The 24,108-nt window shown below is 39.6% G+C and overlaps 1 protein-coding gene across 5 annotated transcripts in view; it reads left to right on the top strand.

Annotated features, from left to right (window-relative positions):
* APP (amyloid beta precursor protein) overlaps positions 1-19,866 on the top strand; it is a 261,228-nt gene extending 241,362 nt beyond the window's left edge. For 3 of the 5 annotated variants that reach the window (XM_063097075.1, XM_063096914.1, XM_063096744.1), the window contains 4 exons: positions 929-982; positions 6,981-7,081; positions 10,058-10,204; positions 18,887-19,866. In XM_063097075.1, coding sequence (XP_062953145.1) covers positions 929-982; positions 6,981-7,081; positions 10,058-10,204; positions 18,887-18,988 — 404 coding nt within the window. In that variant the 3' untranslated portion in view covers positions 18,989-19,866. The remainder of the gene's footprint in view (positions 1-928; positions 983-6,980; positions 7,082-10,057; positions 10,205-18,886) is intronic. The other 2 variants (XM_063096987.1, XM_063096825.1) reach the window with 1 other exon arrangement.
* The last annotated feature ends 4,242 nt before the right edge of the window (positions 19,867-24,108 follow it).

The raw sequence follows: 24,108 nt of genomic DNA, 5'->3' as shown, positions 1-24,108 counted from the left end.
CTATGTATTTCCCAGGCCTTACCGAAAGGGCTTTCCCCCTCCCTTGGTGTCATTTGCCCCTTGACCACTTATTAATCCTAAAACCTTTGTTTCTCTCTCTCCTCCTTGTTTCTTCAAAGACCAGTATAAGCCTAAGGAAGTATTTTCTGAGAATCAGAAGCACTTTGGAAATGCCAGCCAACAGTAAGCAGTGGTGGGAACTATTGTGCCTCCTGCGCTGCTTTCTTTGGGTCAGACCCAGAATTATGTACAAAGGAAAAATTGTGAACACTGACAAATATAAAAGGAAATACTCTCATTTCATATTTTTCAGCTGTATGTCATCTATCAAACGGAAACCAGCCTTTAAAGACAAAAAAAGAGAGAGAAATTGGTTTACCTCTTCTACCCTCAAATGAAGGACAAATTTGATTCACTAAATGGCAGATTATGTGAGGGAACTTTGCTCTCCTGATAAATTTGTATTTGTGTTTCCCTGGAAATTTAACAGAGTCCTTTTGTAGTTAATTAACTGTAAAATAAGATAAGATTAGACAGCTGTAAAAGGAGGTATCTTTAAGGTTTTCCACTGGGCTGAGTATAATGTATTTAATTTCCAATCAAAAGCCAAGAAACTATCTCTAAACTAGCTCAGAGCAAAACCCACCCCCCCCAACCCCTCTTCTTTGATGCTGCTGTGCATCCGGTGAGTGCTTTTATTAGAAGACTAAGGAGCAGGATTGGCACATCAATAGCGATAAGCCTTTTGAAGTGGCACCCCTCCCATTCCCTGATGCTCGGGATTAACTCACTGTGATTCTTTTTCAGCTGCTCCTTTTTTATAGCTAGTTTATTGCACATGCTTTTTCCTGCTCTGTGTTCAGGAGCCACAACTTACCATCTTGATTTGTCTCATTTGCTTTCCGTGTCTCTTGCTTCCTGTGCCCAGTCGAGCCTGTTGATGCCCGCCCTGCTGCCGACCGAGGACTGACCACTCGACCAGGTACCCGACCCGCTGACCTCCTACCTCGCAGCATCTTGTGCTTGAGCTTGAGCCGACGTCGCCCTCTTCCTTCATGACAGGCCTCTCTGTATTGTACATATTGCAGAATAGGACTTGAAATGACCTTAGAAACCAAACATTTAAAAATTCGCCTTTGCTTTTCTTTGCACTCCATTTCTGTTTTTTGTTTCTGAGCTTTCCTTTTGAAACATAAAAGAGGACCCTTCCAAGTTCTGTAGGGTTTTTTCTTTCTTTTTCTTTTCTTTCTTTCTTTTTTTTAAAACTGGAGAGGGTTATATAGAGCTGACCTCAAAAATGGAAGCCCAGAAAGATGAAGACTAGCTGGTGGTGACTGGTTACTGCTGAGAGCATCTCTTTCCTTTCTTGTTCAGTACCCAGATGGGTTCTTTTCTAACTAATTTGGGCTCAAGCTTCAATCAGTTACTGAAGTGGACATGATTTCCTGAAAATAACAGAATTTGGTATATCTCCAGAACCAGAAATATTTTCTCTTTTGTGGGTTGAATGTACTTATTCTCAATGAGTGGCTAAAATAACACAACAGATGTACATGCATAATTTTGCACATAGGCCCTTTATATTTTATATTACTTGCAAATCCCATTAACACTGAAATAGACACTTCTTTTTGTACAGTTTCCTGAGCACTGAGAAGAGATGTATTTTCACCCTTTGTCCTGTATTTAGCCTGTGGCTTGAACTTAGTTTTAAGAATAATGTCACACCACAGCCGAAGCACATACATGCCTGCTATCTACTCCAGGCACAAACCTGTCCCATCTGATAGTAGCTAGTGTTTTTAGTAAATCAGAAAGAAGAAAGTTATTGAATTGACAAATCTATAAATTCTGGTGAGATTTTACTCCCAGTAGCATCTATCTTCCCATATTTATTTTCTTCTTTATCCTCACAGTGTCCCCATGTAATAGTCAAGGGACAGGGAATTAACTTTCTTGGAAGATATTAACACACGGAGATCATCCTGACTCGGTATAGAAAGCAGCAGAGCCAGAGTAGACCCTGTCTCTGTCACGGCAATACTGGCTCGAGCCATGACTCTCTGACCAGTCACTGTTGAAGATTCTGAGAGTCCTCCTTGTGGCGTCATCAGGCTCTTACGCTGTGATTAACAGTGGCAGCGGAGACAGTGGAGTGACACGTCTTGACAGCTGATCTTGCTGATCTTATGAATCTCTGTCTATAGGGCTTTCAGGGGAAACTTAAATTATAGTGAGTCAGAGACAGTTTCGGTTCTCTTAATGTCCTCCTTATTGTCAGTGTCACATAAGTGAATTTCAAGGAGCCAGCAGTTGACATTCCCGTTCTGCCCAGCCAACTGGTGAGGCCCAAGGCTGAGGGTGAGTTCAGTGCTAACTGCAAACAAAACCAGCTCAGGTTGGTCATTGCCTTGGGACTGTTTTTTATGATGCTTCCCACTTTATTTTTTCACAAAGACATGCTTTCCATTTACAAGCATAAGATGTGATTTAGAAGCACTTATTCAACCAATTTTATTAAGTTCCTACGTGGGACTAGTTGGACCTATATGTTCCTATTGAAATAAGAAGGGGTAACACCACCACTCCATTTCATTTACCTTTTAAAAAAAATCTTATATAAAAAGAATATTTTCATACACTGTCAAACAAAAATAATCTGTTTTAAGGGAATGACTAGAGAATAGTTAGTGATATTATATAAGTGGGAGAAAAGCATCTAAAATCTTTATTGTAATAAGAATATTATTTTATTTTGATATTTCACAAAGATTGATGCACTAAATTCCATGGAGGATCGAAAGAAATTAAATAATAAGGTCCCTGCTCTCAGGAGCTTGAAGTATAATAGAAAGAAAACACTTTGCGTATTCAGAAGGATGAGATGGAATTCAGAAGGCAGGGAAATACAAAGCAACAGGACTGTAAAGGAGGATGTTCTGTGATGGAAGTAGGTGAAGTACTGACCTAGGGTGTGTTCATTGGGGAACTTGCTGGAGATGAACTTCCAGAGAGGTTGTGAAAGATTAGAGGCACACGGATTAGCAAAAAAGAGAGGAACAGTTCTATACAGATGAGAGAATGGACTAAGCCAGGCTTCCTTTAACACCACATAAGGCTTGTGTTTCCCAGTAGAAGATGGCCATAGATGGGAGAGAATGTGCAGTATGAAATGAGGAAAATTCTAGTGAAGATGGCGTTCATGAATAGCAATAATAGATAAGTATTGAGACATGCATATGCTCTATATTTTTGTGCTGTAGTGAGCCTATCAAGCATTTGGACTAATTTCCCCAGGTTTTGTGGTATTAGTTTTGGTTCTAAATCATCACACTTTATGAAACCACATACTTGAGTCTAATGTGTTGAATGATATCCTTAGACTTTCCAAACTTAGAGGCCCTTCCCAGTATTGTATGTCATTCAAGTAATGCCATTGTTTTTGAGTAATCACTGTTGTCGATCAGAAACAAGTATGTAAAGAAAGGGTTTTTGTTTTTCCCCACCCAGGGCTGTATAATCATACTGAGGAGAATGATTTCTCCTTGATTTTCATACCTGCAAAATCAGAATATTATAACTTCTAGAATGTAGTGTGTCACGTAAGGAACACAGTAATAACAGTGGTGATTTCTGGGCATAGTGGCCATTATAGCTAGTCCTCCTGGTTTATTTCCAGGGAAAAATAGACCCTGAAGGACAAGTTATATAGTTTGACCAGAATAAAAAAGAAAAACACATTAGCAGGCTCTTCACAGGGGTCAGAAAGCTATCTTTTCCATTGTAATGTGTTACCAACCTTCTCCAGTGCTAATAAAGGCAACCAGGCCCTTGACCCCAAGCCTTGAAAGAGTTGTCATGGAGAACACACCTCCCTTAGCCCCAAATGGACAACAGATTCTCCCTACTCCTCATGACTTAGCGGAAGAGAGAAAGCTGGAGTCACCAGGGCTTACAGTAGAATCAGCACAACTCAGAAAAAGGCCCCTTGTAAGCCAGTAAACAAAGGTAGTCATTTATTTAAAACTACTCATTACATTTCATTTCATTCAATGTATTGCTTACTGATGATGTTTCCCTTTGTGCACGCTTATTCATTTTTTCTCTTATAGCGAGATTTGCATGATGTATAAAAATTCTTCACTAAATAACTATACATGCTAAACAAAATGAGCTAGACAGAGCTATTTCTGCTGAGAGTCTCTCAAACTATTGAGCTATATATACATGTGTTGACTTATTATATGAATTAGAATTTTTTTTTTTTTTTTGACCATCAAAAGTACGTATTCTCAGCATCCTTTCAGAAATAGCATGGGCTTATAAAATTTTGAGTGGAGAGCTCATTCTGTACGTATTTTTTCAGTGTAATTATTTGGCCCCCAAATCAAAAAAGGAAGAGTATTTAAGAGAGTTTTCTTAAAAATTTTAGAAATGTAATTATTGCTTTGCTAAATCCTGATGACAGAAAAAGGGTGAGATATAAAGAAATGACCATGGTTGCATAAGGATCTCAAATTTAAAAGGGCTTATAGAAAGATAAAAAATATATAACCAATGAGAATTTAAGAGGAGTTAGTGTCATTGCCCTATAAAAATTAGCAGCAGGAAGTTAGAGGACAGAATGAGTTGAAACTTATGAAAAATGTTAGTAATTTTAAAGTAAAAAAATAAATTAGAACAGATCTGCAACTCCTGTTGGAGGACAGGGGGTTGTTAGGTGAATGGGAGGACCAGGGCTAAAGAGGTGAGAGAGAAAGGGAAACTGCCCTGCTTTGATTGTCTTTCATGTCTGTATTAAAAAGAATGATCTGATAAAAGGAAATTAAAGCCCAAGATAAATCAAGAAGAGAAAAGAAAGAACTAGACCTTTGTATTATCTGTTGCAGTGTAACAAATAATCACAGAACTTAGCTGCTTAAAACAGCAAGCATTTAATTTTTTAGAGTTGTTATAGGTCAGGATTTGGGGCATGGTTTAGCTGGATGGTTCTGGCTCCAGGTTTCTCATGAAATTGCAATCAAGACATTGCCAGAGCTGCAGTCACCTGAAGGCTTGATTGGGGATGGCGTGTCTGTTTCCAAGATGACTCGTTCACACAGGTCTTGGCAGGGGCCCTGTGAGCTCTCTATAAGGCTGCTTGAGCATCCTTACAACATGGCAGCCAGCTTCTCCCACACCAAGAGATCCAAGACAGAAGAAGGAGGAAACTTCAGTACCTTTTAGTCTCAGAAGTCATATACTGTCACTCCTGCCACTTCCGTTCATTTAGAAGCAAGTTAGTTCATGAAAACAACACTCAAGGGAAGGGGACTGTGGATTTGTTTTAAAACCACCACATTTCTCTACCCAAGTTCGAGTCCTTAGGACCCAGACAAATTTCAGGCTAAGAGAATTTGAAGGTGAAATAGAACCATTGGCCACAGTCTTTGTGGAATTCCAGAAAACAGGAGAAGAGCTAGGAAGGTGGGGATAGGAAAATGTGGTTCTGAAAAGCAGAAAGGAGAGATGATGGATAGCTTCACCGTCTACAAGCCAAGTGCAGTTTGACATTGATCATGGGTCTGTTTTTGGATAAGGTATTAAGTGGAATCTTTTTGAGCAATTGGACAAGGAAACAGTGATATGTCACAACCAGCATGGGTTCCCTAGGTTTTGTCAGTTTATCCACACTTTCTCTTTGTATAGGCTGTGCTGTTAGACTGGCACATCGTGTGCTATGGACACTGTGCTTTTCAGCGTCAGCAAAGTGTGCAACAAGTTTCACAGCACCTTGTAGAAAAGATTGGAAGAGTAATTAGATCAAGAGCAAGAAATCACTTCCCATAAGAGCTGCAGGAACTGGGAATGTGTAGCTCAAGTAGGAGAAGAACCAGCAGAAACATGTGACCTCTCCTTAGGTGTCTGATACCTGTTCAAAGTTATTATGTGGACAGGAAGGCTTGACTTGCTCTGTGTTGAACTAGGCTCAAAGGGTAGAAATTACAGGGAAACTGACGTTGGCTCAATGTGAGCAAGGTCGTTTTAGCAGGCAAAGCTGCCTGAAAATGGAGGCAAATGCATATAATATTCTGTGTTCAAGCAAGAGCTGATAATCTACCCTGGGTGGGAACACCATAGAAGAGATGATTTTAAAAGCCCTTCTCATCCTAAAATTCTAATATTTGATATTTAAATGCTGCAACATGGAAACTGATATTTATACTCTGTACTTTCATTTTTGTTTTTTAAATGATTGCATTTTATTTTTAAGCTTCAAATTATTGTTTGAGTAATGAAATCCATAACAGTTAGTGTAAGCAACATATAGTGATTTGTAGAGAAGGAAGAGTTAGTAGGTTATAAATTGTTAGTCCCAAAGAAGCACTTTAAAATCATGTACTGCAGCTCTTTATTCAGCAGATGAACCAATTATATTCTGTATCTTTAACTAGAACACTTAACTAAATAATTATATAATTTTTACAATGCTTCACTGCACAGATACATGAACATAATTTATTTGTAATTGGAACAAAGCCCCAAAGAAGCAGTTTTATTTTACCAGGTAATTAATGCTCATTTTTAAAGCCTTTTGCTATTTTTTCTGAAGGAATGAGAGCACATGAAAAAAGACACATAATAGGTTAAACAATAAGCCTCTGTAAACCAGGCCAACATATTCTAGAAACAAAACCTTGCCAGCCTCCCAACCTGTATTTAACTTCAGTTTTTGCCCTTTTCCAAAAATTACAGCATGTGTTTAAAGGCAGTAGAAGCCTTAAATTCAAATTTCTTTAATCTTTAATTTATTTTTGTTTAAAATAGGTAGTGGTTAAGGATTTAAGTACAGGGTGTCATTTTTCTTGAAGAAAGTCATTAATCTATTTTCTTCTAAGTGCAGGCCTAGAAAGTTTTTGGTAGCCTGTGTCTCATAATGGTATGGATTATAGGCAAAACTAATAGATTGTCCTGCATATTTTAATTATGATATTACGCAGGTTCTGGGTTGACAAATATCAAGACGGAAGAGATCTCTGAAGTGAAGATGGATGCAGAGTTCCGACATGATTCAGGGTATGAAGTTCATCATCAAAAACTGGTACGTAAAATTGACCTCTTCCCACTCTTCCATTTGTCTTGCCAAATGACCTCTTAACTTGCTCATCCTTGCCAAGAATCAAATTAAGGAAAAGATAAAAGCAAAAAAAAAAGGCTTGCCTATAGGATCATCAAGAAAATATGAAGAAAAGAAAGAAGCTCTACCTGGAGTTTGTACCGACTAGAAGGCAGCTAAGCCCCTGCAGGACTTAAAGTGGAATTAACTTCATCATAGCATCCACTTTAACTAACTTGCACTCTGTTTTCCAGGGTAATAGGTTTATTTGAAGGATGGGAATCTCAAATACATGCAAACACTACTTGGTTTTACAGAACACTTTTTAGGGCTGTTTGCTTAAGTTCACATCTGTAACTATCGCCCTTTTCTCCTTTATCTCTCCTTCCTGCCCCCCCCATTCCATTCCCTCCTTCACCTCCCCCCATTGAGGTTCTCTTGCAAGGGTAACATGGGAACTCTGCCAAGGTGGAGGCAGGAGGTGAGCAGGACACCATGATGTTCCCAGTAGCGTCATTCATCAAAAGGTTTGGGTGAGGAAGACAGCAGCTTCCCTTTCAGACAGAATCACTTTTTCCCCTGATGTTACTTTTGGAACAAAAAAGCAACCATTTCCTTTGCAGGCAGCTCCAGTAGTTACATAAAATCCTTTACCAAAAGCTTAGAAATTCAGATAAATCAAATCCTCGATTATGTTAGAGTTCCTTCCATCTTATCAGTAAGGACAGTAAGGAGGTTAAATTAATAAAGACAATTTTATCACACATTCAGTGGTGAACAAAAATAGTTGATTAGATTCTCATAGTAATATTGGAGAAGTACTCTCCCAGGTACTTCGCACGCGCGCGCGTGCGTGCGTCCGTGCGTGTGTGTGTGTTTGCTCTTTTCAAGTGGAAAATACCTTTCCAGTGTTCATAAATAAAGTTTATAAATCCTAGTATTAATCTTTAAAAGAAATGCCTTGAAAGTATTGTGTAGGCCTCTTTTCACTCTAAATAATTGTAGCAAATTAAAATCCAACTTGAGATTGAGATTGCATTTTAACTTCCATAATCTTTATTATACAAAAACATTTAGCCTTCTGAAGCATGGTTTTCATTGGCAGCTTAATCCAATATGAATTACTGTAAAATCAGGGGTGTTCTTGATCTAGCTGATGCTGAACAGTTTTTTAAAAAAAAAACTGTGGAACTGCTGAAGACTTGGGAGCTGGTGAGGCAGAAAGCTGAAGATTAATGTGCAGATTTGCATTTGCTGGTGCCTATGTCATATAAGCCCATCTCTGCAATTATACTAACTCCTATAATGCGACAGTGACTAATGGTGGCAGCAGTAATTAGGAGAATCAGCTCCCTTTACTGAACTAGTTGATAAGATAATGTAATATAATTAGTGCAATGAATATTACAAAATTACAGTATTTTCTTAAAGACATAGGAGTATGTCTGGACTTGCATTTGTTCCTAATTACCTCACTCTAGTATCACTAGCTAATTAATGATTTGCTTTTTATAAATATGTAGAGCTAACATATTTGTTTTGTAAGGGAATAATTATGAACAATTTCTAATTTTGTAGCAAATATACCATGAGTAACACCCTGTTAGAAATTTGCTTTAGGGCCGTCCCGTGGCTCACTTGGGAGAGTGTGGAGCTGATAACACCAAGGCCACGGGTTTGGATCCTATATAGGGATGGCCGGTTAGCTCACTGGCTGAGAGTGTTGCTGACACCACCAAGCCAAGGGTTAAGATCCCCTTACCGGTCATCTTTTTTTTAAAAAAAAGAAATTTGCTTTATGTGCTATATTTTATATTTCCTTTTCAGATTGCTAGGATGTTAGTTTTAGCTATGAAAATCGGTCATTTTACTGTTTTGAAGCAGTATGGAAAGAATTGTTTGGGAGCTGTTTTCATTAACTTATACAACAAATGTGGTATATGTTTAATAATAGTTTCTTTTACTTTATCTACATAAGATCATCTCGTTATATAACAAGATGATAAAAATTGCAGTGTGCTTCTGTAATTCCATTTATGTAGATAATGTTGAAAAATAATGACTTGCTTTTTATAAACAGTACAAATATTGAATAAATTTTTCTTTATAATGTTCTCCCAATTTTTTTATGTTTCATCCAAATAAATAAGAATAACATTTTAAGTTTTGGTTTCTGGAGATAACATAGTAAGAAAGTATGAGTTAGGTGTGACTGTTAAAGTTCCTGTTGCTTATTATTTCTTCCCTTTGAAATAACATTATGCATTTAAAAAACATTACAAAGGGTCTTCGAAAAGTTCATGGAAAGATGTGTATGATCTTCTAATTCTATTTTCCCACAAACTTTTTGAAGTCCCCTCATAATGCTTCTCAAGGTTAATTAGAGTTTTACTGAATGACTGGCTAGAAGCAGGTAACAAAGCATCTTTTTTCTTCTATTTAACTCCCTTGTTTCAGAATGCATTCCTATGTATTAAAAATGTCCCTCCAAGAAAACGAGGACATCTACAGGTTTGAAAAGCACCTAGGGCTCAGTCACTTTTAAGAATCATGCATCAGGTCTCCCAGTTTTAAACCTGCTGAGACTGGGAAGGTGCTGACCTCCTTTCATAATCTTGATCCATGCTTTTTACAGCTTTTAATAGATCCGGGAGCTACCTTCCTGCCTTTCAGCAAATGTTCCACTTGTCAAAGGGTTTCAGGTCCCTGCAGACTTCTATTTTGACATATGGTGGGAAAGTAGACTCCTAGCACTGGGGAAGCCACAGGTTGTTTATCATTCTGTAAACTATGATTGTTACTTTTAGCAAGTAGAATATGTGATTTTTTTTTTTTTTCAAATAAGCACCAAATTAAGTGATTAACCAGCTTAAAGACTAAGTTATGGCCAAGAATATACTAAAACTTTTCACATACAGTGTCTTCTGCAATTACAGTCCTTTCGCTTGATTTATTTTCAAGGTGTTCTTTGCGGAAGATGTGGGTTCAAACAAAGGTGCAATCATTGGACTCATGGTGGGCGGTGTTGTCATAGCAACAGTGATTGTCATCACTTTGGTGATGCTGAAGAAGAAGCAGTACACATCCATCCATCATGGTGTGGTGGAGGTAGGTGAACTTGGCTGCATGTTTGCAAGTGGGAATTAAAGGAAGATGGGAGGGAAATGATGCTTAGCATTAGTCTGAAGATCGTCCATGTATCTCTTTGTAAAAAAAAAAAAAAAATCAGGGTTTCAGCTATTCTTTTCTTGCTTTTGTTTTCATTCATTCCAACTTTTTGTGAATGCCAGGATTGAGATTGAGTGTTATCTCAATTTAGAATTTGTATTTAAATTATCAAAATAATGATAATGCTTGACTTTTTTAAAAGTTGGATCATCCTTAAACACTCTTTTTTAAAAAGCAAACAATAAAAAACAGTATCAGAAGTTAGAAATGAAGTATAGGAGGTAGCTTTTAAAAAAAAAACTGAATGCATTTATTTATTCCTGTGTGTGTTGCTTTTTAGTTTGGGGTTTTTTTGTTTGGTTGGTTGGTTGGTTGGTTGGTATTAAATAGTCTTGCCTTTAAGTAAAACCAGGTAATAGTAAATAATACTAACTTTCAGTAAAGACTCTTGCCTTTAAAATTTTACAGCAAATCACATTGTACCAAACAGGTCAGCAGGACATGCATGTTTGTTATTTGAGATGTTCTTCAACCTACACTTCCACCTGAAATACCTTAGTTTCAATGTGTTAGACCAGTAGCACTGGAGGTGGAGAGAAAACACACAAGTGACAGTGGCAATTACTGCACAGTTATGCCTCCTTTAGAATCTTTCTCTACAGTCTAGTCTGCCTAACAGGAGTGTACAGCACAGAGTAGTGGGTTACACCAACAAAACAAAGTAGCTACAGGATTCAAATATAACTTCTTAAATTCATGATACAAAAAAAAAAGAAAGAAAGAAAGAAGGAGATTTACAAACAAGTTTCTTTTTATGCGTTTAAAATGTAGTTTTGTCAGGGAGAAAAGATCTCAGAGTATATGCAGCCTTTTAGGAAAGTGTCTTTTGGAGAGAGTGAATTAATACATTTTGAGTTCTAGAATTTTTAAAGCTGAAAGAGATCTCAATGATCAATCAAATTGATTCCATTTTATAGATGAGAAAGCAGGCTGAGACAGAAGCATCAGCCTTAAACTAAGTAGCATCTAGGTCAGAGTCCAGATTTCCCCAGAACTACCCATTGCTTTTTTCCATCAGAGGAAAGTCCAGATACTTCCAGTGAGTTAAACATCTCATTAACCCCAAGGAAATGCGCTCCAAACCATTCTTGATATAGGAGGGCCAGAAGCGTTTAAATAAATTAAATTTGTAGCAAAGCCAGAAATCTTATTTTGTTCAGCACTTAAAATCTCTACAGACTACTTGTTTACAGGAGTTGCTGATAGAAATTGGTGTTGAGTCTTATTTCCCCAACCATCTCATGTGGTGTGCTAATGGGCAGTGTAATGAGTGAAACCCAGGAAACAACAGGTAGCACGATGAAAAAGAATTGAATGATTCACAACTAGAGTATGGACACATAAATAAAGCCATGACTATGTCATCAGGTTTGTGGTGTTGATCTTTTTATAATTATATATCTATGCTGCGTCCCTTGAAACCGTGTAAGATGTATTATTATTAGAATTGTTTTTTCTCATTTCTTTTCAAATAAATTTTTAGTTTCATTTTTAATTCCATGTTTGGGCAGATAAAAAATGTTTTCATACCTGAGTAATTGAAAAGCCCCTTTTAATTTCTTCAGTATAATTGTACCTTTTAATGGCCTTGAACTGATTAATCTGCCCAAGAAGCAGCTTCCTGTCTGCAAAATTTCTATCAGTTGAAGTTCCTGTCTTTGCCAAAGGCCAAAGAGCCCGTATTGGTTTCCTAGGGCTGCCATAACAAAGTACCACAGACTGGGTGGATTAAACAACAAAAATGTACTTCCTCACCATTCTGGAGGCTAGAAATCTGAGATCAGGGTGTTGGCAGGGTTGATTTCTTCTGTGGCCTCTCTGCTTGACTTGTAGACGGCTGTCTTCCCCCTTTCCTCTGTGTTTTACTGTGTCCTAATCTCTTCTTATAAGGACACCAGTCACATTGGATTAGGATCCACTCTAATGACCTCACTTAACCTTAATTATCTCTTTGACTGTATCTCTAAATACAATCACATTCTGAGGTACTGGGGGGTTAGGACTTCAACACATGGATTTGAGTGGGAGCCAGCTCAGCCCATAAAGGAGCCCAGGAATGCTGAGCAGAAAAGCAAGTCTTTACCAGGAGCTGCCTGCCCTGGCTGTGCATGAGATTTGCCAGGTACTTTTCTAAAAGCACACATCTTCAGTTCCCACCTTAGACCTAGGGAAACAGAATTCCCGAATAGGAGGCTGAGAATCTGCACGTTGAAAGTTTCCCCAAGTGAGTAAGACCTGCGGTCAAGTTTGAGAACAACTGACACACAGCATTAACACTTCTTCCTTTTAGTTGCTGTAAGCAAACTTTAGGGAGTAAAAAATGTTATCTCGTCTCTCCAAGATAACTAGTTGCCTTTTAAGGGCTCTTCCAGCTGCCTGGGCTAATGTTTCCTTTGGTCAGTTACCAAGAAATCTGTTCTTAAACTTGGAATGTCAGAGGAGAAGAAGTTGACATCATGACCCAGATTCTTTTTTCTTTTTTTTTTTTAAAGATGACCGATAAGGGGATCTTAACCCTTGACTTGGTGTTATCAGCACCACACTCTCCCGAGTGAGCCATGGGCCAGCCCCCAGATTCTGAAAAATAATTTTTAAGCCAGGAGGTGCCCTTGCAGGAGCAGAATCAGAGAGAGAACAGTTGTTCAGCTTTTGTCTGGATATGCATTTTCTACTTGGGAGCAACTAGAAACCTCTCTAGATTGAGTGCCCGACCTCGTTGTGTGTTTTGTTTTATTTCCTCTCACTTCCTTCTTCCTTATAGAGGAATGTCATAGAGAGCCTGGAAATGATCCTCTTTTCCCTTTCAAGGCCTTTGTTACTGTCCATTCCGTAAGCAAGCCCTTGTCTATCTCCACGTTGAATCTGTAGAGCAGTGTTGGAATAGAACTTCATCTGAGGTGTCGTTCCCCTTCTCCCACCCTCAAGAAGGTGTAGTCTCACTGGGCAGGTGGAACTTGACCAAGAGCTGCAGCCAGGCTTGGGCAGCATATGTTCCTAGCAGAGATATAGTGCTGCAGGGGTTCTGAGCACGCCAGAGTCTGCACTGAATGGAAGGGATCCTCCTGCAAACATTCCCTGCCGAATTTAGTGGGCTCTCTAAAATTCAAGTGCATGGAAATGCCTTTATTTCCAGCTCTGGTTAACCTTCTTCATGAATGAGTAACCCCACTTCACTAAGAACAAAAATGACCAAGTGAATATGTCCAGTTGGACTGGCCTCATTCACTCAGGACAGATTACCATCGTACCTCACACCAGCAGTACGGGAAGAAGTCGGGAAATCTCTTGCTCTTAGAGTGAAAGAGTCCTGCAGAAGATTTACAGTGATAGGAAGCCTAGGAAAAAACCTGGTGGGGGGGGGATGCAGCGATTAAAATGAGCGTAGTGTTTTTATTAATAGGGTTGTTAGCAGTTGGAAATGAGCAGCTGCTAGTTTTGTTTTGTTTTTTTTTTTTAAATAAGCAGTAAGTATTGATTTGCTCAGCCATGAGGCCAGAGCTTCATTCTGTAAGCCATTAGCCATGCTTTCCCGAGGAGATGACTGTGCTTTATTGGTGCCTCAAGCAGTGAAGTGTTGGCCCTTCGTTGTGCTGTTTCCCAAACATGCCCACCATGTCAGGGTGTCTCTTTGGTGGCTGAGAATCATTTAGGCCACTGAATTATTAACTATGGCTTCTGTTTTGTATCGTCTTACAAAGCCCAGTGACCTCAGGTTCTGTTTAGTAGCAGATGGCACTTTTCTACATTGATGTACATGGACACTGGATATTTGAAAGTGTATATTGTCACTTTTTCTGCTACTCCTCCCAGATGGAGACATAACCTTTATTAAAGAAGATGGGGGCACAAATTCTTTCTTCGGGGGTTGGGGGCAGCTGGCCAGTACAGGGATCTGGGGGGCACAAATTCTCTTTATTGCAGGATGTAAAAAAGTTTTCCTTTCATGGATCTGATAACTGGAACACCAGATGTCTCCCCACCCCCACCCCCATGTCCCATAATGACCTAAAAAAAAGGAGAGTTGCTTATTTATTTAGCTTTTTATGGAGTTATAGCATATGACTTTTCCTGAGGAATGTGCTATCATACTGGTGACTTTATAAAAATATGTTCTTAGAGGTCCTTTCTTCCTGGCAAGAAGTTGACCCACCAGGATGGAGGCCCCTAGCAGCTACTAACGTGCTGTTGGAGGGAGTGTTCAGGTTAAATGGGAAGCAAAGGTATGAAAAAGTCAGGGCAGGCTCAGCCTCTGCAGGTGGCTACAGGGAACAGCAGGAAGAGAAATCGGAAGGTTGAAGGACAGCAAAGGAAGGAGTTCCTGAGGCTGCCCGAAGAATGATTTGATGTTGGCAATAAACATAACTAAAGTACTAGACTTGTAAGAGATGGCATCATAGTTGTATTGGTCTGTTTCTGTTGTTTATAACAAATACCTGGTACTGGGTGATGTATAAAGAAAAGGAAATTTATTGCTTACAGTTTCTGAGTCTGGGAAGTCCAAAGTCCAGTCAACATATCTTGGTGGTGGTGACAGTTTAAGCAGAGCATCACATTGTGAAAATGGTGGAAGTAGAGAGAGCAGAGAGAGAAAGACCCTCTCTCTTCTTTTAAAACCTTCAGAACCACACCCATGACCACCATTATTAATCCATTCACTACTGCACTGTCCTACAATCCAATCACCTCTTCAAGGTTCCACCTTTCAATTACCATAATAGGATTTCCCACCCTCTTAACAGTCACAGTGGGGACCAAGTTTCTAATACATAAAACTTGAGGGACACAATTCAAGCTTCAGTGAGTTTTGGGGGAGACATAATTCAATCCTCTACAATATTTAAGAAAATGAACAAATATACAGTTAAGCAGAAACTCAATACTGGGAGGCTACTAGGAAGGTTAAATCACTAACTTGAAAGCATCATGACTGTTCTTGCTTCTTTCCCATATTACTGGCTCCTCAGATGTGGTACATGTATTGTTACAACTGTATTGTAATTAACTTTAGTTACTTTACTTGTCTGGTCCACCTCAGTGACCTGAAGTGGAAAATCTTAGAGGCCAGGATTCTGTTGTTTGGCCTAATTCAGTGCCTCATGCAAAGGAAGTCCATTAATACACATCCTGCTTGGTTACTATGCACAATCAAATTTAAACGTGATGTTCACTGCCTGTCCTCCAAGCTTAAATACACTAGGGGTGATATGATAGGGGAGACTAGAAACTAAGGAGACCTAAATAGAGTTTCATTTGTACAGTCTCATAGTTGAGCTGTAAATTCTGCTGGATATAGTGAAGGCATAGAAGGCTCCAAAGAATCAAGTTTAGGGAGAAAGGGATAGGAGGGGACGTAAGCCAAAGAATATTCAAAGGTTCTACTCAAGGCTATTTTAGGACAAGCAGATCAGGCTGTTCGGGCTCCATTCTGTACAGTGTGCGTCATGGGCAGCAGCCAGGTGATACCGGGCTGCAGTACAGCTCAAGACGCCCAGGTCTGTGCCTCCCGAAAGCCCAATGAAGACTTCACACAAGTTACTACCGCTGCCTACTCCAGGCAGACAGGAGAGGAAACATTCAGAGGTAGTGTGCGTGTGTGTTTTAATCACAGCAAGTGACAGATGTCCCTTCCTGGTGGGAGGATAGAGATTTTGTCCCTGCCTTCATTGTTCTGTCCTTCCCTCCAGAACACACACCACTGGCTTAAACCTTCCCTGGCTCTGCTTTACGGGGAATAATGTTGTGGTGCTCATGCAGACACCCTGTCTGCACAGGGTCATAGCAGGGCTGGTCTTGGCATGGTGGCCACAACACTGCTGTCACTTAGCCATGAGGAAGAGATGGGTGAGCCTTGTTTTAGAGGAAGGTTCACCCCTACCCGCTGCTAGTAGGTTTATCCATGGACATGAGTACTCAGTTTTTCACATCTAGCTTTCAGAGGGTTGGGGGTAAAAAGATAAAATCCAAACTCCTTGGATACCATTTTGTAAAGATAATCCCTTTTCCTGGAGTTCCTGAGCCCCTGCGGTGTGAGGACCAAGGCGCCCCACAGCAGGAGTGGCAGACGTATAACTGCCCTCCCAGTGGCAAAGGGTAATGCGGATTAGCAGACAGATCTGAGGCCAGGAAAAGACAGGAAAGCTGGATGCCTGGACCACGCACCAGCGCTGAGCCTTGCATTTGTTGCAGGACTCTCAGGCATTTGGCTTCGCAGTTTGAAGAGGAGCTGAAATTAAATTGCCTGGTGTTCTCTTGCCCCTGATGCAAATGATGGATGCAAACGATGATTGGCAGCCAATGTGAAGAAGACCTGTCTCCTAGAGGAGATAAAGTCCAGCAGCCAAGCAGCATGATAGCTTTTTTCGACAGTCAGGAACATAGCAACTTTGTGCTTGATCTCCTAAGCAGGACAATTTTCTTTAACCCCGGCGTTCTTTGAAATCTCAGTGACAAGGTGATATTGAGCAAAAAGATGTCCAGTTTGAATGGCTTGCTGTCGCAGATGGGTAGTTTTTGGCTAGCTGATTTCAAAAGTGAATGAAATCTCTCATGATTCTTTCTAATTAGTGATGGTGTTTTAACTTACAAGCCTGTGGCTAATTACACAATTGCCTATTAAAGACAGGTGACCTCATTTGTTGACAACAGTGAAGATCAAAGGAAAGAAGAAGGGCTGAGGAAAACACCTGTGAATTGCTCCCATGAGGACAGTGATGCTGAGCATCCATTGGAGGAATGTCCTCTGAGTCTCAGTTATAGCTTGTTGGTGGCCTTGTCTTAGGAGGAAACGCTCAGGCCTGTCACTGCAATAACCCAAGGACTTGAGCTGCCTGGCAGCTCTGGCAAGATGTAGGTGGGAACGGTTCGGCACGCCATCTCTTCCGTGACGGGGAACTTCAGAACCAGGGCACATGGTGGAGCAAACACTGTCCCAAGGCTTGAGGGAGCTAGACATGTCCCTATTCCAGCAGCTTTGAGATTAGTCACGTTAGTCATTCCATGTCACACCCAGACTAAACAGAGGCGATCTGTTCATGAGGTGGGGGGTCATACAACATGACCATGGGGGAACCTGATTATGTCGACAGATCTTTTAGCTGTATTTTTTTTTTTTGGCAGCTGGCTGGTATGGGGATCTAAATCTGTGATCTTGGTGTTATAAGACTGTGCTTTAACCAGCTGAGCTAACCAGCCAGCCCTCAATAAATCTTTTAGCCAGTGTGGTCTACTCATGACATGGGTATCACCACCCCTAAGCCTGGTGTCTTTGCACCGACACCATATGCTTTCTAGTGATTTTCCTTCACTGGGTTCAAGGTCAACGCTGTGTAGGGTCAGAACCATGCCAGATTGGCTGTGTCAGGGGAAAAGCTGCATGAGGGGCCGAATGTCTCTTGGCAGCACTCAGCGATGGGAACGGGCCTGCAGTATTCTGGAAGTTTTGTGGGAGCTCAGTTTCATTGTGGGCAAAATAGAAAATATCCCTTTGAAGGAGAGCCATCTGTGAGTACATCTTAACTGTTCCATGGGAAACAGGCTTTTTCATTCTGGTAACATTTGTGTGTATGCTCTTCATCTTCCAATGGTTTGACAGAAGAGAAATTTTTAAAAACAAAAAATGTGGCTTGTATTCACTCAGCAGAGTTAAGTAAGTACCTCCTCTCTTCTGTGCACTGGGAGAGATGTAGCAAATCCTGTGGAAATGAGAGCAGCCACATCCCATGTGATAGGGATGGGTACCGTCTCAGTCTGCAGAGTAAATGCCCCACAGGGCTCAGTCTAGCAGTGACGCTGGGGGGATGGGGGCAGCTTACACTTCTGATCTTAGAGGTCAAGCGCCATATTAACAGAGAGAATCTGTTTTTAAACCTTTAGTTGAATATACTTCTGCAGTATCTCAGTGCTCAGTTTAAAAAATTATGTATAACCTAAAATAGCATGTCCTTGCTATATTTTTCCCTTTTTCCTGTGCCATGTAATAACCCCTTTATGTACGTATATCACCATTTTAATTAAAAGAGTCTCAGACTTGGCCTTAACATTTTAACAAACATAAAATTTGATGAAAACAGACTGACTAAAATAAGCCTGAGAAGATATTCAGGATATTCAGCAGTTCCAGGAAGTTGGGTATTTTTCAAGTCAGATTTGAGTATCACCCAGTATACTTTGCTGAATCTCTCTCCACGACACTCTTGGATGTTTTCCTAGCTTACCACCACACTTTCAGGTAAAGGTCTTACCTCGTGGCTGTTTGTCCTTTATTAAGCCAACAGGGAAGAAAAAGATACGGCACTGGATTTATCCAGTTTCTGTTGGGTTGGGGAAGGAAAAGTAACCAATGAGCACTTCGCAGGTGGCAAGGTTTTCAGCGCCACCTGGTGGCTAGATGGAGCATCTGCCTAACTGGTGGGCAAAGGTGTTATGTTCTGAGATGCTCTGAGGTGTTCTCCAAGTTTGGGTAAGAAAGAAGAGAAAAGCATGAGTGTTCTGCAGCTTTTGTAAAAATCTCTTTGCCGCTTCTACATGTGCATTCTTGACGCAATTCTCATTCTTGCTTTTCAGGTTGACGCTGCTGTGACCCCTGAGGAGCGCCACCTCTCCAAGATGCAGCAGAACGGCTATGAAAACCCAACTTACAAGTTCTTTGAGCAGATGCAGAACTAAACCACTGCCACAGCAGCCTCCGAAGTTGGACAGCAAAACCATTGCTTCACTACCCATCGGTGTTCATTGATAGAGTAATGTGGAAAGAAACAAAACCTTCTGTTTTATTTTCTCATATCGCCTTTTGACAGCTGTGCTGTAACACAAGTAGATGCCTGAACTTGAATTAATATACAGATCAGTAATGTCTCTCTCTCTTTACATTTTGGTCTCTACACTACATTATTAATGGGTTTTGTGTACTGTAAAGAATTTAGCTGTATCAAACTAGTGCATGAATAGATCCTCTCCTGATTATTTATCACATAGCCCTTAGCCAGTTGTATATTATTCTTGTGGTTTGTGACCCAATTAAGTCCTACTTGAAATACGCTTTAAGAATCGATGAGGGATGCTTCGTGTGAACATGGGAGTTTAGCTGCTTTCTCTTGCCTAAGTATTTCCTTCCTGATCACTATGCATTTTAAAGTTAAACATTTTTAACTATTTCAAATGATTTTGAGAAATTTTTTTCCATGATTGCATTTTACTGTACAGATTGCTGCTTCTGCTATATTTGTGACATAGGATTTAAGAGGATACACATTTATTTCTTTGTGCCTGTTTTATGTGCACACATTAGGCATTGAGAATTCAAACTTTTTTTGTCCATATATCTTTGGATCTTTAATAAAAGAATCCCTGTTCATTGCAAGCACTTTTACGGGTGGTGGGGGGAAGGGAGTGCTCTGCTGGTCTCAAATTACCAAGAATTCCCCCAAAAAATTTTCTGCAGGATGATTGTACAGAATCATTGCTTATGACATGAGCGCTTTCTACACTGTATTCCATAAATAAATTAAATAAAATAACCTTGGGCAAGACTTTTCTTTGAAGAATGACTACAGACATTAAATAGTCAAAGTAATTTTGGGTGGTGGGGAAAAAAGGCAGATTCAATTTCCTTTAACCAGTCTAGAACATTTTATTTATGATATCTGAAGAAGATGAAAACAGAAGGGGCAAAATAAGGGAATCAGGAAGGCATGACTAGACAAGCCATTCTTTCAGATTTGTCTTCAATTTGTATAAAAGTGTTTTCATGTAAATAAATACATTCTTGGAGGAGTGCCATTGTGCTGGTGTGAGTAATTCTATGGTAAAATCTTGATTATTTAGTGAGTGATCTAAAGACTAGTGAGAAATTTTCTAATGTTGGGCATTTATGCTTACTGTGACTGAGTTGCAAGCCCGAGTAGGAAATTGGGGCCAACATGCGTCTCCCAGTGCTAGTAAAATATTTCATAGACCTAATTAACAGTTTTTATTTGTTCTAAAATACTGTGCTGCCATATCTTGGTCCTCAAGTTTGTCCCAAGTGAGAGACAAAGAGAAAAGTTCTAGGGAAATAAAAATTAAAACCAGCTGATAAACAGTAATGTCTAAGGCAGTTTTTTTAAAACTGGGCACTATTGACATTTTGTAAGGAATACTTCTTTGTGGGGAACTATTCTGAGCATCGTAGGGTATTTATTTAGCAGCATCTACCTACTAGCAATCAAAACTGTCTCCAGACATTGCCAAATGTCCCTTATGAGAGCAAAGTCACTCTCATTTGAGAACCACTGTTCTATAGTTTAAAATAATGTCATATGTACATAATTTGTAATTGGGGAAGCCTATCTATCCTAGTTTAGGCTGCTGTTAACAGAATACCATATACTGGGTGACAAACAACAAACATTTATTTGTCACGGTTCTGGAGGCCAGAAGTATGAGATCAGAGTGTCACCATGGCCAGGTTCTAGGGAGAGTCTTCCTCCTAGTTAACAGATGGCTGCCCCCTTCCAGATCTTCACAGGGTGCTATTGGTATAACTGCTGTGTTTGCTCTCAATCCTGTCCTATCTTACATTATAATTAGAGCGTATTGTATTTACTGTGTCTCTCTTGGAGGCAGAGGGCTCTCTTGCATTTTTCTTTTTTGGTTTCTAAGAAGCTTAGTATTTTTATTGTAGTTGTTACTTTCATACTTTTTGTAGTGCTCTTAGTCACTTTTTCTTACTTAACCTTAAACTCTGTCCTAAATAATATCCTTTAACTCTCACCTATTACAGTGGTCTTTCTCTACTTTCCCCTTTTCTCTCCCTTCTCTCATTTTTTCAATTACATTTGTTTCTCTTTATCAGTGTATATATAATGTTTACATGCGTGTTTTCCTTCAACCCGTGATCCAACCCTTATTTTAGTCTTAGCTCTACAATTAAAACTATGAAATGCTCTCTGTCAGTTCTTTTGTTCTCAGAATCTTTTGGTTACATGAAAGTCACCCTCTCGTAAATTCCTTAGTAAGGACACGTGTACGGTATTCCTGGAGTTCTGGTACATTTGTAACTGTTTTTCTATGACTTTGAAACTTTGACGGCTTGTTCCTCCTTAGGTTTCTTAAAAACGGTGCCCCACTGTTTCCTTGCTTTGCATATTATTTTTGAGAAATCTAAGGCCAATCCAATTCCAGTTCTCCTTTGTAGATTGTTTGTTTGTTTGTTTGTTTGTTTTGGCCTGGAGGCTCTGAGGATTTTTTTTCTTTAAAAGTCTAATAATTTTGCAAGCTATGTCTTGGAATTAATTTTTTTGTGGTCAATTTTCCTATGTACTTCCCTGGGCCTTTTTATTGTGTAGATTCAGTTTACTTCTGGAAAATTTTTTTGGATTAGAGTTTTAAATATTCTGTTCCATTATTTTTCTTTTCTTCTTCAGGGACACCAGTAATAAGTGTAATACAAATAGTCGGCCTAAGAGGTTGCTCTTTCTCTCTGAACCTGTTTATTTTAACTTGTTTTCGTTTTCTTGGTTTTGTTTGTTTGTTTGTTCTTTTATTCTCTGTACCCTCTATTCACTTTTTATTTGAAACCATTCTCCTTTGGGTACCTTGGAACCTGTTCTTTATTACTGATACAGTTTTGTGATTTTCATCTACTTTTTTCTTTGAGTTCTATTAGCTGTCATTTCATTTCCTTGTATTTTTTTGTTGATTACCTAGCTTTTGTATTTCAGATTCAGCATATTTTCTATATCCCCAGATGCATGTTGGAGAATGTTTCATTAATATCAAATGTTGTGTTACAATTTTCTTCAACTTCATGGTTTCTGTAGAGGAGACTTCACCAGCAGAGAAATTTATATGCAACTTCTGACTTTCAGCAGCTGTTCTCCATGGAAGTGGTCTGCTTGTTTCTGTTCCTGCTTATTCTGTGGGCATGGTGCCTTGCTAAGAGCACATTCTTCTGGTAGTTCTGCTCTTCTCTATGCTGTTTCTTTCATGGATGATGGTAGGGCAGGGAGAGGAGGGAAAGAGCTGATGTGTCTTGTTCCTGTTTTCTGCAGGATCCTTAATTTTGTTCTTACTTCCTCCTTTCTTTCATTGTCTGTCTCCCAGGACCACCTTTCCTCCATATGTCTGATTCTCCCCCAGAAACACAACTTCTCCAAGTCTGCCCCTCTGGTCCTGCACACTTTCAGGCACCCTCTCTCTGGCCAGGGCTCTGAACCACCAAGTCCTCATCTGTGTTCATTATCATTGTATATATTGTTCCACTTTCTCCTTCGGGGGTAATTTTGTCTGTTTTTTCTCTAAATCCTCCACTCCCCTCTACTCTTTCCAAACCTTGAGACTCCTCTCCCCTGATTTCTGCACCCATGGTTTGTGGTGGCTGCTGCAGACCTGTGGTGGGCACTGTTAGAATTTTCTTCTCTACAAACAGATAATTTGAAGGTTGCAGTTTATCTGTGTAATGCTGAAAAGGGAGGTTTACCACCACTGTGATGAAATTTCTACACTAGTATGTTCTAAAAGCTCCCCAGAGGTGATCCTAGCTAATGTGCAGGCAGGGTAGAGAACTTCTTGTTATATGTCACAATGTGCTTTTAATATGTTTTACATATATTTTCTCAAAGGTCCTTCGGCTTCCTGGCCATGACTACCTCTTCTCCTACCTGAGTCCTTCATAGTGCACTTTTCTTCAGATCTGTGTTCCTCTTAGGGCTCTCTCATTCACCTGCATCATAATGACTTGTGATTCTAAAGCAATTTCCTGGATCTTATCCTGGGCCTACTGAGATAATCTCTGGAGACCTAGAACTCTGCATTTGGAACAAGCATCCACCCATCCCAGGATTAATTAAGCTGTGAAGGGTCATAAGAATTGCTGCTTTGGATGCTGCTGAGCCCAGAGTTTCTGCCCTCGTGCTTCTCTTCTGCACAGTGTCTGAATAATCTCAGCCACGTGGAAAGTATTCATTATAAGTAATTGGTGCAATGCAGTAGCTTAAACCTAGACCTTTTCTCTGAATTAGACACCCAGAGTCCTTTTTTTTGTTTTAATAACATTCATTATGATTATAAATGCAATGCATGTTAATTGTAGGAAATATGGAATGTAGGAAGAAAAAGGATTCCACCATCCAGAGGTAAGTATTGTTAATACTTTTGCATGTGTACTCTTTGTTCAGGCTGCTATAACAAAATACCATAAACTGGGTAACTTATAAACAACAGAAATTTATTTCTCACAGTTTTGAAGACTGGGAAGTTCAAGATTATGGCACCAGTAGATTCGGTGTCTGGTCAGGGCCTGCTTTCTGGTTCATAGACGGCGCCTTCTCACTGTGTGCTCGTTGTGGAAAGACAAGTCATCTCCCTCCGGCCTCTTTCATAAGGGCACTAATCCCGTTCATGAGGGCTCCAACCCATGAACTGATCACTTCCAAAGTCCCCACCTCCAGAAAACGTTACCTTGGGTGTTAGGATTTCACCATGGAAACTTATAGGGGAAAAACATTCAGACCATAACATAATTTTCGATATTTTTAGATCATGTTTATTTATCTCATTTGCCATTTTTCCTGCCTTATAACCCATACCCAGCTTTTCTACTTGCTGGGTAGTAGAAAATATGTGCATGTTCTCACATCACTTAAAAAGTCCTTTACATAAATTTTATCCTAGAAGAGAAACTGTTCTGTCAGGGAATGCAAAAGTTGATACATATTAAAATAATTTTTTTTTTTTTTTAGTTTTTTGAAAATAACCATTTTTAATAACTACATAAGGATATTTCATTCATCTTCTCTTGGAAAATC

Source organism: Cynocephalus volans, chromosome 1 (assembly GCF_027409185.1).
Source record: "Cynocephalus volans isolate mCynVol1 chromosome 1, mCynVol1.pri, whole genome shotgun sequence".
NCBI lineage: Eukaryota > Metazoa > Chordata > Mammalia > Dermoptera > Cynocephalidae > Cynocephalus > Cynocephalus volans.
Note: the sequence above shows the minus strand (reverse complement) of the source record. Positions and strands in the feature narration are given on the sequence as shown.